General features: G+C 44.7%; 1 protein-coding gene across 2 annotated transcripts in view; it reads right to left on the bottom strand.

The window, feature by feature from the left end:
- LOC107297027 (secretory carrier-associated membrane protein 3-like) overlaps window positions 1-11,625 on the bottom strand; it is a 27,779-nt gene that overhangs the window by 2,825 nt on the left and 13,329 nt on the right. The window contains exons 1-5 of one of the 2 annotated variants that reach the window (XM_015826383.1): window positions 4,082-4,138; window positions 1,846-1,923; window positions 1,131-1,259; window positions 601-721; window positions 378-506 (exon numbers count right to left, since the gene is read on the bottom strand). In XM_015826383.1, coding sequence (XP_015681869.1) covers window positions 378-506; window positions 601-721; window positions 1,131-1,259; window positions 1,846-1,923; window positions 4,082-4,138 — 514 coding nt within the window. Of the gene's footprint in view, window positions 1-377; window positions 507-600; window positions 722-1,130; window positions 1,260-1,845; window positions 1,924-4,081; window positions 4,139-11,625 lie in introns of those variants that run through there. The other variant, XM_015826382.1, reaches the window with a different exon arrangement.

Below are 11,625 nucleotides of genomic sequence, written 5' to 3'. Positions count from 1 at the left end.
ATAATAATAATAATAATAATAATAATAATAATAATAATAATAATAATAATAATAATAATAATAATAATAATAATAATAATAATAATAATAATAATAATAGGTAGACAAAATGCCAAATCCAGTCTGAACATCTGGCTGACTGTGCAATGATCCATAATAATAATAATAATAATAATAATAATAATAATAATAATAATAATAATAATGATGATGATGATGATGATGATGATGATGATGATGTGGGAAGGGATCTTGGAGGCCATCTAGACAACACGCTGTTTACCAAATATTAAGGTGATTATGTTAAAAAAAATTAATAAAATCTATTTAAATAAAAAAAGATTTTTGTAAAAAAAAGGCTGGAAAAGATGGCTCACCCATCCAGAGGTAGTACATGATGGTGACCGTTTTCTGAAAGTCCACGGGAATCTCGACCGAAATATCCTGATAAAAACAGGGTTTCACCGGGCAGATGGAAGGCAACGGAGGCCAATTATTTGGTCTGGCTGTAAAGAAGAAAGAGACGGTTTGGTTTCCGCATTTTTTGGGGGGTGGGTGGGTGGGTGGAAATTTCCGGGAAGCGGGAATAGGATGCCGTACCTGCCCCGCTGCCCAGGGCGGCGTTCTGCAGCTCTCTCTCTCTTCGGTCCAATTCCTCGGCTTTCCGATTCAGCTCTTCTTGGCGTTTTAAGAGTTCGGCTTTTGCTGCGGTGGCGGATTCCTAATCGGGAAGACGGAAGGGGATTGACAGGGCGGAGCTGCAGTGCCACCAGCTGGCCAGGCAGGGTATAGCGGCCCGATGTACTTCAAGGCAGCTTGGCCGCGTCAGACTAACTGCAAAGCGTTGGAGTGGGAAAATCTTTTTTTTTAAAAAAAAATTATGCCAGGTTTGTTCTTTTTTCATAAATAAGTCGAGGGAGTGAACGTTAACTAAGACTCTTCCCTTCTCCTATTTTCCTGTGAAGCAGGGACTGGCCCAAAGTCACTCAGCCCACTTTTGTGCCTAAGGTGGGACTAGAACTCACCGTGTCCTGATTTTACCCCAAAATTTTTACATTTTGATTTTTTTTTTGTGCTTCTTCAATTTTTTTAACCTCTCCCGAACGGGTTAACTCTCTCTCTCTCCTTACCTGGGTCCCATACGAGCCGTAATTTCTGGGCTCCACATTGTTCTGTTTCTTGGGCGCCTCTGAGACAGGAACTGTGGGTACCGAGGGGATTGTGGGAGCCGAGACCGAGGGTTGGTATGGCGGGGGATTCTGCCCCAAAAGGGAAAAAAAGAGAGAGAGAGAAATCTCAGAATTTTGCAGAATGCGATTCATTTAACAACCCCTTTGCTTAACATTCTGGTCGTTAAGTAGAGGATTATCTTTAAATCAGGTGGAATTCCAGAATTTCAACTGCTTCCTCTTAAAAAGGATGAAATAACAAGTTTTGTAGTTCCCATCGCTGAGTACCGTAATCTTTCCCTACAGCCATAACGGGCTGGAGAGTCAATATTATGCCCATTTTACAGGTGGGGAACACTGAGGCCGCCGAGACCACAGATTAGGGCCCCCTGGTGGATTCTGAGCAGAACTAAAATTTCAATCAAAGCGTTGAAGCTGGCTCTTAGCTCTGACGGACTGGCTGACAAATCCTTGCGAAAAGAGAAGACCGAAAGCCTCTTTAGTGGTAGGGGATCATAGCTTCTCCTGGAAGAAAAGCCAGCTCATGTTTCTAGACCTCGTGAAGGTAGATTCTGAAAGCTCAGAGGGAGAGCCGTTTCAAGAATATCCTTGCTGAAAGCGAACCCTGAATGCACATAAAATGCGAACTCAGCAAAGGATCGAGCAAGCGACTCACCCCGGTGTTGTCAAAAGGATTATATACATCCAGAGTAGCATAATCCGTATTTGGCCGGTGCTGAATTATACCCGGATCCTTAGGAGAAGGAAAATAAAGAGAGAGGTAGTTAAAAAAAAAAAAGAGGAAAATTTACTTTTATTTGTACTATCCCTTCCTAAAAGGCAAGCCAAGTTTTTCCTCTCCGGGCATTTTGAAGCAAAAGCCAAACCGAATTTGTTAAATCCTTATTTTCAACCTTCCCTTCTCCCCTGTAATATATATATATTTCTCTCTGCCAAATTAGGAGGAATCTGATCGCCTCTTTTCAGGTTTGATCCAAAAGCACCAGCTTTCATTCATAGATTATCGGTTTTCTAGGTGGGAATTGCTGCCAAGCTATTATTTTATTTATTGATCACAATTTTAACCCATTGTTTCCCTTGCATTATAATGCACAAAGATGGAAAAAGGCAGAAATAGCCACAATGAAATGAGAATCTCATTTCCTTCCTTTCCATCCAATTCTCTCTCCCTTCCTTCCTTTCCTATCCCTCCCTCCTTCCTATCCTATCCTATCCTTCCTTCCTCTTTTTCTTTCTTTCTCTCTCTCTTTCTCTTTCCTTCCTCTTCCTCTTTCTTTCGTTCACTTTTCACTAATTGCACGCCATGCAAAAGAAAAAACCCCTCCACTAAATAGACTTAACTAGCAAACAAGGTCAGCCACATTACTCATTGTCTATTTATTGTGAAATAAGTTGGGGAAATTTTATTTCAACACTCTCTTAACAACCCCAAATCTCTGCTGGCTTGCAAAACAAAAGTAGTGAGCACTTTCTGTGATTATTTTCAGAAACCAGAGTATTCAAAAGGAGGCCCAACTAAAGCAAGGACAGATGTAAAAAAGCAACATTATTTGAAGAGTCTCTTTTTTCAAAGGCACAACGCAGTTTTAAAACTACATTTGTGTCATCCAGAGGGGGACGAAATCCCAAAAGGCTTTGGCCAAACAGAATTTGGGCCAGTGCAGTTAAAGGAGTGATTGTGTGATAAACACAAAAGCCCTTTTATCTCCTCGGCAACAGGCAAAATTTTGCTAATTCTCCTTTTTTTTTTTTCCCCTAATGAAGAGGAACTGATATAAAACATCCGATTGCCGTGCTTGTTACTCCCGCACAGATTTGAGCTGAAACCAGCAAGGCAGAAACAGAGACAAAGATTCATTGTGACCGGCTTGGCTTATTGTCCTAAAGGTGGTTTGTTTGGGCTGGGTTCCATCATGGCTTACTTTCCAAACTATTATTAAAGCAAAGAACAGTGGAGGGAAAAGCCAATGCAAGGAAGGGAGGGAGGGGGCAAGGAAGGAGGCAATGAAAGAAGGAAGGAAGGAAGGTGAGAGGGAGGGAAAAGAGAAAGAGAGGGAGGAAGGACGGATGGATAACAGAATAAAAGAGTTGGAAGAGACCTTGGAGGTCTTCTAGTCCAACCCCCTGTAGAAGGAAGGAAGGAAGGAAGGAAGGAAGGAAGGAAGGAAGGAAGGAAGGAAGGAAGGAAGGAAGGAAGGAAGGAAGGAAGGAAGGAAGGAAGGAAGGAAAGAAGAAAGGAAGGAAGGAAGGAAGGAAGGAGTAAGATTTTTTTCATTCTGTTGGCCTCTCTAACATCCCCCAGGACACACTCGATGGGGCCAAAAAAACCTAAAAAGTCAGTCCTGTTTTCATGCTACCTCCCGTCTCCTGAGGACTAGAATCTTCAGCTTTCCATGTTTCCAAGGCAGTGTACAGCATTTAATTTCACTTCTTTTAACCAAGCCAAGGCAGTGGCGTCCAAAGGCTTGGCCTGGCATCCCACGGTAGTCCATTCTCACCCAAAGACATTTCTGGTGTGTGTGTGTGGGGGGGGGCAGCCCACCCCCTCTTTACTCAGGCAACAATCTGACCTCGCAGGCTTGTTGTGAGCAGAGGGCACTAAAGAAGGGAGGGTCCGGAAGGAAAGGAGGGGCAGGAAACCCCCCCCCCATCCCCTGCCTGTTACCTTGAGCTGGGAGGATGAAAAATACAGAACGCCAGGATGAGATGGGGGGGGGGGAATCTCACAAACACGTACCCCAATAACGTGGGAACGCAACCCAGGGTCAAGATGCGGGCAAAGAGCCTGGGAGCAGGCGGGGATGAGCCAGGGAGGCAAGGACCCCGTGTTTACCCCGGACCGGGGGGGAACCCCCCACCCCCAAACCCCCTTTTTCCCCCACGCTACGCACCTGGAAGGGATTCCCCGTGTCTCCCTCGAAGGGGTTCCCCCCGCCGTTCTGGCTCATGCCTGCTCTTCTCCCTCGCTCCCGCCCCTCCCGCCGCGACGGCTCCTCCGACGGCCGCTTCTTCCGCTGCACGCAGAGACGCTGGGCGCTGATTGGCTGGCCGGCGTCCTGCGCGTCACACACACGAGCTGGGTGGGGAATTCCCATGCGCGTGACGGGCGGGGCGGCGGCGTGACGTCGGGAAGGGGCGTACCGCGCGCCAAGAACCATGGGAAGTGTAGTCCGCGCCAGGGCACAGGCGGAGATTTGTCGTTTTAAACATATTATACACTTAAACGTACTATATGCAACATATATATATATAGACCCACAGCCTTAGATATGTAACGTATATAAATATTAATCGCTGTCCATCTTGAATATACGCTCAAGAGAGAGAGAGACAGAGACAGAGAAAGAAAGAGAAGAGAGAGAGAGAAGGAAAGAAAGGGAGAGAGGGAGAGGGAGGAAGGGAGAGAGAGAGAGAAGGAAAGAGAGAGAGAGAGAAAGGGAGACAGAAGGAGAGAAGGAAAGAGAGAAAGGGAGAGAGAGGGAGAGAAAGGGAGGGAGAGAAAGAGAGAGGGAGGGAGACAGAAAGAGAAAGAGAGAGAGGGAGGAGAGAGACAGAAAGAGAGACAGGAGAGAGACAGAGAGAGAGAGGGAGAGAAAGGGAGGGAGAGAGAGAGAGACGGAGACAGAGAGAGAGAGAAAGAGAGAGAGGGAGGAGAAAGAGACAAAGAGAAAGAGAGACAGGAGAGAGACAAAGAGAGAGAAAGGGAGAGAGAGGGAGAGAAAGGGAGGGGGAGAGAGAGAGAGAGAGACGGAGACAGAGAGAGAGAGAAAGAGAGAGAGGGAGGAGAAAGAGACAGAAAGAGAAAGAGAGACAGGAGAGAGACAGAGAGAGAAAGGGAGAGAGAGGGAGAGAAAGGGAGGGAGAGAGAGAGAAAGAGAGACGGAGACAGAGAGAGAGAGAAAGAGAGAGAGGGAGGAGAAAGAGACAGAAAGAGAAAGAGAGACAGGAGAGAGACAGAGAGAGAAAGGGAGAGAGAGGGAGAGAAAGGGAGGGGGAGAGAGAGAGAGAGACGGAGACAGAGAGAGAGAGAAAGAGAGAGAGGGAGGAGAAAGAGACAGAAAGAGAAAGAGAGACAGGAGAGAGACAAAGAGAGAGAGAAAGGGGGAGAGAGAGAGAGAGAGAAAGACTCAGTTTGAGTCCCTGTTCGGCCACAGAAGCTTCCTGACCAATCACGGACTTCTCTTCACCCGGGTTCACTCACAAAGTTGTGGCGTTTCGGAAAGAAAACCAGACAAAGGAAACACAACACACCACCTTCAGCAGCTCAAGGAAAGACAAGGTTTTAATCTAACAAATAAATTACATCAATTTAATTTCCAATCCGCCTTTCTGGGCAAGGGTGGACGAAGAGACGTGGGATGTAGGCAGTGAAGGGCAGAGATAGTGATGTACAGGTGGTCCTCGGCTTACGACAGTTCCCTTAGCGACCATTCCAAGTTACAAGGGCACCGGAAAAAAAAAGTGATGGCCCTAGAACCACTATACAGGTAAGTCCTCGACTTAACGACCGCAACGGGGCTCCAAATTTCTGTGGCGAAATGAGACACTTAAGTTAGTTTTGCCCCATTCTACGACCTTCCTTGCTGTTTTTCACAGGTACCACCTCTGTAGCCTCCCCAGGATCACCTGATCAGAATCCAGACGCTTGGCAACCGATTCGTACTTGTGACGGTCGCAGCGTCCCGGGGGTCACGCCATCCCCTTTTGCGACCTTCTGACACCGGTTTCACTTAACAACAGTGTCACTAACTGCAAGGATTCCCTTACGTGTGGCAAGGAAGGCCGTAGAATGGGGCAAAATTCAAGTGTCTCACTTAGCCATAGAAATTCGGGGCCCCGTTGCAGTCATTAAGTCGAGGACTACCCGTACAATGGTTATAAGGCCACCTCTTGACGAGGCTGCCCTATTATGGTCTTTCTCAGCAGTTTTTCTCCAAAGCCAAGAGGAGACATTTCCCAGGTTGTACGAGACGGCGTGCGCCGAAGCAGCCTTGCGCAAATCCAGCGGTCCCACTACCCACAGATTTTTCTTTCCTGCGTCCTCGGAAAAGGCGGCGTTCACATGATCCGACACTGCCCCGGGCGTGGAAAAGACTGCCCTGGGCTCTGGAGGGTGGTTTGCAGGGAGTTCAAATCTATCCCTCTGAAGCTGGAAGGGACTGGCCAGGCCCCGTTGGGTTGTATGATGCTCAGAAGATCTCGAGGGAGCTGAGACTTCCCCCCCGCGGCTCCCAACTGCTTCTCATCGGCCGGGTTCTGAGAGAAGAAGGCAAAGGGGGAGAAAGGGAAAAATCAGAAGTGAGAAAAAAAATCCGAAATATGTTGTGTTGCGCCTCACAACATCTGCTTGGACGTCGGCCGCCCAGCGTCGCTTTGTATGGGAGATGGGCGGCATCAAAATGTAATGGATAAGAAATTAAAAACTGAGTAAAAATCAACAACAGGAGATGGATTGTTTATGAAGACTGAATGTAATTAAAATACGTATAAGCTAAAATTTTATTGAGAAATGTAATAATGATGTTCTTAATGGGTTGATATAATTAGAAATGTACAGACTTGAATGCGAGACAGTAAATGTTAAGGAAAAAAGAGAAGAAATATTTGATGTTGTGACCTGAGATTTGCACTCGGATGTTGTTGTTGAACTATTGATTAACCCAGTCACCACGTTGGCTTTTTAAATATTCAAATGTAAAATTGGGAAATTAATAAAATATTATTTTAAAAATGTAATTTTTTTATTGCTCAATAGGAGCAACTGGGAGAGGGATCTCGGAGTTCTAGTGGACAATCATTTAAATAAGAGCCAGCAGTGTGCTGCAGCTGCCAAAAAAACCCAACACAGTGCTGGGCTGCATTAACAGAGGGAGAGAATCAAGATCAGGTGAAGTGTTAATACCACTTTACAAGGCCTTGGTAAGGCCACACTTGGAATACGGCATCCAGTTTTGGTCACCACGATGTAAAAAAGATGTTGAGACTCTAGAAAGAGTGCAGAGAAGAGCAGCAAAGATGATTAGGGGACTGGAGGCTAAAACATATAAGGAACGGTTGCTGGAATTGGGTATGTCTAGTTTAACGAAGAGAAGGACGAGGGGGGACGTGATAGCAGGGTTCCAGTATCTCAGGGGCTGCCACAAAGAAGAGGGAGTCAAGCTATTCTTCAAAGCGCCTGAAGGCAGGACAAGAAACAGATCAAGAAGAGAATCAACCTAGAACTAAGGAGAAACTTCCTGACGGTTAGAACAATTAACCAGTGGAACAACCTGCCTCCAGAAGCGGCGAATGCTCCAACACTGGAAGTTTTCAAGAAGAGACTGGACAGCCATTTGTCCGAAATAGTACAGGGTTTCCTGCCTGAGCAGGGGGTTGGACTAGATGACCTCCAAGGTCCCTTCCAACATCATCATCATTATTATTATTATTATGGAGAAGGTTCATTCTCCAAGCTTTGTGGGGTGGTTTTGTTACCAAGCTAGTTAACATCTTCAGTGGAGTTGAGGGGATGTCAGCGTCCTTCTGCTTAGAAAGGCTTTCTACTAAATTTATCATAAAATAAGTACAGTATTTAATAAATAAATACCTAAGTGAATACATAAACAAACAGAAACATAGATATAAAAAAATAAAATATAATCAGATGGGGCTTAGCCTCCAGCTTCAACCTGCGACAACTTGAGCCCCAAAATTTCCGTCCTTAAGCGAGACCCTTGAGTGAGTTTAGCCTCGTTTTAGGACCTTTCTTGACGCACTTGTTGGCGAATTTGGCCTCCCCACTAATCAGAAGGTCGTAAAAAGGGGATCACGTGACTCTGGGACACTGCAACCGTCATAAATACGAGTCAGTTGACAAAGCGTCTGAATTTTGACCACGTGACCGTGGGTCGTAAGTGTGAAAAACGGTCCTCAGTTACTTTTTTCCAGTGCCATTGCTAACTTCGGTCACTAAACGAATAGTGGTAAGCCAAGGATTTATCTGTATTTATTCATTTGGCCGTAATTTGAGGACTTCCTGGAATTTGGAGCAGAAAAGCAGGTCCTTCAGAAGGCAAAAAAATCTCACCTTTGGGAGATGGTATTTCTCCCGCAAATGGTTCCTTATAGAAGCGCGCTGGGCTTTCTGTCGGGCAAAGGCTGCGTCCCGTTCGGCCCTGGAAGAGGAGGAGGAGGTTTCAGGGAGAGGCGAAAGGAAACCACGAAAGTGTGTGTGACGTCGATCGCTCACACCCCTCTCGAACACATATCCAGGCCCTATTTCTTCTGAAAAAAATCCTCCCGGCTTTTTACGTTTCCTCGACAGAATTGGAGATTTCTTACCCCGCAGCATATAAGAAGATGCCCGCAGATTTGATTCCCAGCTGCTTATACTGTAATCAGCAAAGAAAATCAACTCTGGAAGTTGGCGCTGTGAAACTGACTAGATCGAGTACAGTGCTCTGGTATGAATGCCAGGAAATTGACCAAGAGAGCAAAAAGGCAAGGAGAGAGGATGAAGGGATACCTATATTCAGTCTATTCCTTCCTTCCTTCCTTCCTTCCTTCCTTCCTTCCTTCCTCTCTCCCTATTTCCATCTGTCTCTTCCCTTCAACTCTTCCTTCCTTTCCTCCCTCCCTTCCTGTCTGTTTATCTGTATCTAATTATCTATCTATCTATGTTTGTCTCTCTTCCCTTCTATTCCCTTTCCTTTCCTTTCCTATGTCCCTGTCTATTTATCTATCTATCCACCCTTCCCTTCCCTTTCCTCTTTTCATTTATCCATTATCCATTTATCTATCTATCCATCCATCCATCCTTTCCTTCCTTTCCTCCCTCCATCCATGTTTATCCATTATCTGTCATATCTATCAATCTATCAATTTATCCAGCAATTTCCAACACAGTTTATCTGGCTGCCTCATATTTATACCAAAGAAGAAGAGTGCTTACTTCTGCCTTGGCTGAGCCTGCATCTTGACTGGCTCCCAGCTGTGGCTTCTCTGGACACCCATGTCTTTCTCCTTGGTGGAATCTGTCGCCAAGCCGCACAACAGTTGTTTGACTGCGTCCCCAAACGCAGATCTCATGGTTAAGGACAGGAGCCGAGTGGAGAAGAGGCCGTTTGGCACCGGAACTGGAAAAACAACACAAAGCAGCTTCATAAAGACGCCTCCAAAACTTTCTCCCTTCATCAGACCCAAGCAAAGCCTACATTCCCAGCTGATGTTCTCATTTTCCATAAAAACGATGGACTCACGTGGAAAAATCTCCCAATAGTTCAGCTTCTCTCTTCTTGGGGTGGACAGATCTTCGCTCTCTGAAGGTGCCCAAAGGGTGATTAAAGTCTTGTCTGCTCGAGTTCTTTAAGTGGAGATCAGGAACCAGGGGGAAAACAGGCTTTCCTTGATCCATCTGTGTGACAGCTGGTAAGACTCAGTGGACAGATGGTACGGGTGAGTAGAGCTATCGGGAAGATCACTAGGTACGTGCCCTTCTCTGGAGGACAAACAGCTTCAGGTACTCAGTCTTTCTCAGATAAACAGCAAGTTACTAGTCCTTAATGGATTCAGGCCCAAGAGACCCACGGCTAAAAGCAGGTCCAAACTAGCTTTTTTTTTTTAGGGTTGAGTGCTAGTCTGTAATACCTTGTGGCACCTTAAGGACAAATCAATTTATTACAGGTAGGAGGAAGAGGGACCGTTTGGGTTAAGGCACGAGGCTAAAAACCGGGAGACTGTGAGTTCTAGTCTTGCCTCCGGTGGCCTTTGGACCAGCCACTTTTTTTCAGCCCTAAGAAGGAGGCAATAACAAACCTCTTCTGAAAAACCTTGCCAAGAAAACTGCAGGGGGTTTGTCCAGGCAGTCTCTGAAGATCGGATGTGATTGAAAAGTAGATAGATAGATAGATAGATAGATAGATAGATAGATAGATAGATAGATAGATAGATAGATAGATAGATAGATAGATAGATAGATAGATAGATAATGTATATGATAGATAATGTATATGATAGATAAGATATAGACAGACAGACAGGTAGATAATGTATATGATAGATAGATTGATATATTGATAGATAGATAGATAGATAGATAGATAGATAGATAGATAGATAGATAGATAGATAGATAATTAGAGATAGAGAGACAGAGAGAACCCACAATTCCTCAACATATAATAGCAATAGCCCTTAGACTTGTATACTGCTTCACAGTGCTTTACAGCCCTCTCCAAGAGGTTAACAGAGTCAGCATCTTGCCCCCAACAACCTGGGTCCTCATTTTACGACCTGGGAAGGACAGAAAGCAGAGTCAACCTTGAGCCAGTCAGGATCGACCTCCTGGAGCGAGCAGCGAGTTAGCCTGCAGCACCACTGCACTCTAACCACTGCGCCACCTCCGCTCCAGCACTAGAAACGATTAAAATAACGACCACAGGAACAGCACCAGCAGCCGTGAACCGAACTGAAAAAGATTGCTCAACTCAAATAAGATTTACCAAAGGACTGGCGCTGTCTGTACAAAAATTGCTTATGGGTGCAGGCCACAGATCTGTTGTTGGTTTTCAGTTATTGTCAAGCAAAACTGGAACAGTCCATGTCCTGGGCTGTTTGCTGCCTAAAGGCACCCTTAAGGATGGCACAATGACACACAATTTGCAGCACAGTGACACACAATCCCACCGAGAGGGATAAAAGGTTTATAGAACAAGCTGAAGGGCAAGCTACAGCTGGTAGGACTTGGGTTTTAAGCTTCTTACATCAAGCATTGAAGCGGGGGGTGGGGAATAAATGGGTGGGCAATATTTTCTCCAGATCTAATACTGCATTTGTCCCGGTCAAAAATATTGTGTGTTAAAAAGAAAAGAAAAAAAAAGAGAAAGAAAGAGAAAACAAACGGATAAATTCTCCTATCCCAAACAGAAGCACATTGGGACAGAGAAGAACCCAACTGGACAACTAGAATCTTATCAGTGTTGCTGGAAACAGTAATAATAATAATAATAATAATAATAATAATAATAATAATAATAATAATAATAATAACAACAACAACAACAACAACAACAACAACAACAACAACAACAACAACAACAAAACAATAATAATAATAGGAACTGCTTCCATCCGGCAACGATATCTGTAATACCATCAAACATCCACATCTGCCTATCCCAGGTCCTGGGTAAGGACTCGATTGGTAGACAAAATGCCAAATCCAGTCTGAACATCTGGCTGACTGTGTGATTTAGATTTTAGATTTAGATTTTTAGATTTAGATTTTATTAAATTTATACCCCGCCCTTCTCCCGGAGGACTCAGGGCGGCTTACAGCCAGTTTAAAACAATGATATAATACAATACAAACTTTAAAAAAGATTAAAAATAACTATTTAAATTTGGCCGCTTCTACTAAAAATTTAATTTAAAACCCCTTTAAAATACCCCTAGGCCA

Source organism: Protobothrops mucrosquamatus, unplaced genomic scaffold (genome assembly GCF_001527695.2).
Source record: "Protobothrops mucrosquamatus isolate PMUCROS unplaced genomic scaffold, P.Mucros_1.0 scaffold3084, whole genome shotgun sequence".
Taxonomy (NCBI): Eukaryota; Metazoa; Chordata; class Lepidosauria; order Squamata; family Viperidae; genus Protobothrops; species Protobothrops mucrosquamatus.
Note: the sequence above shows the minus strand (reverse complement) of the source record. Positions and strands in the feature narration are given on the sequence as shown.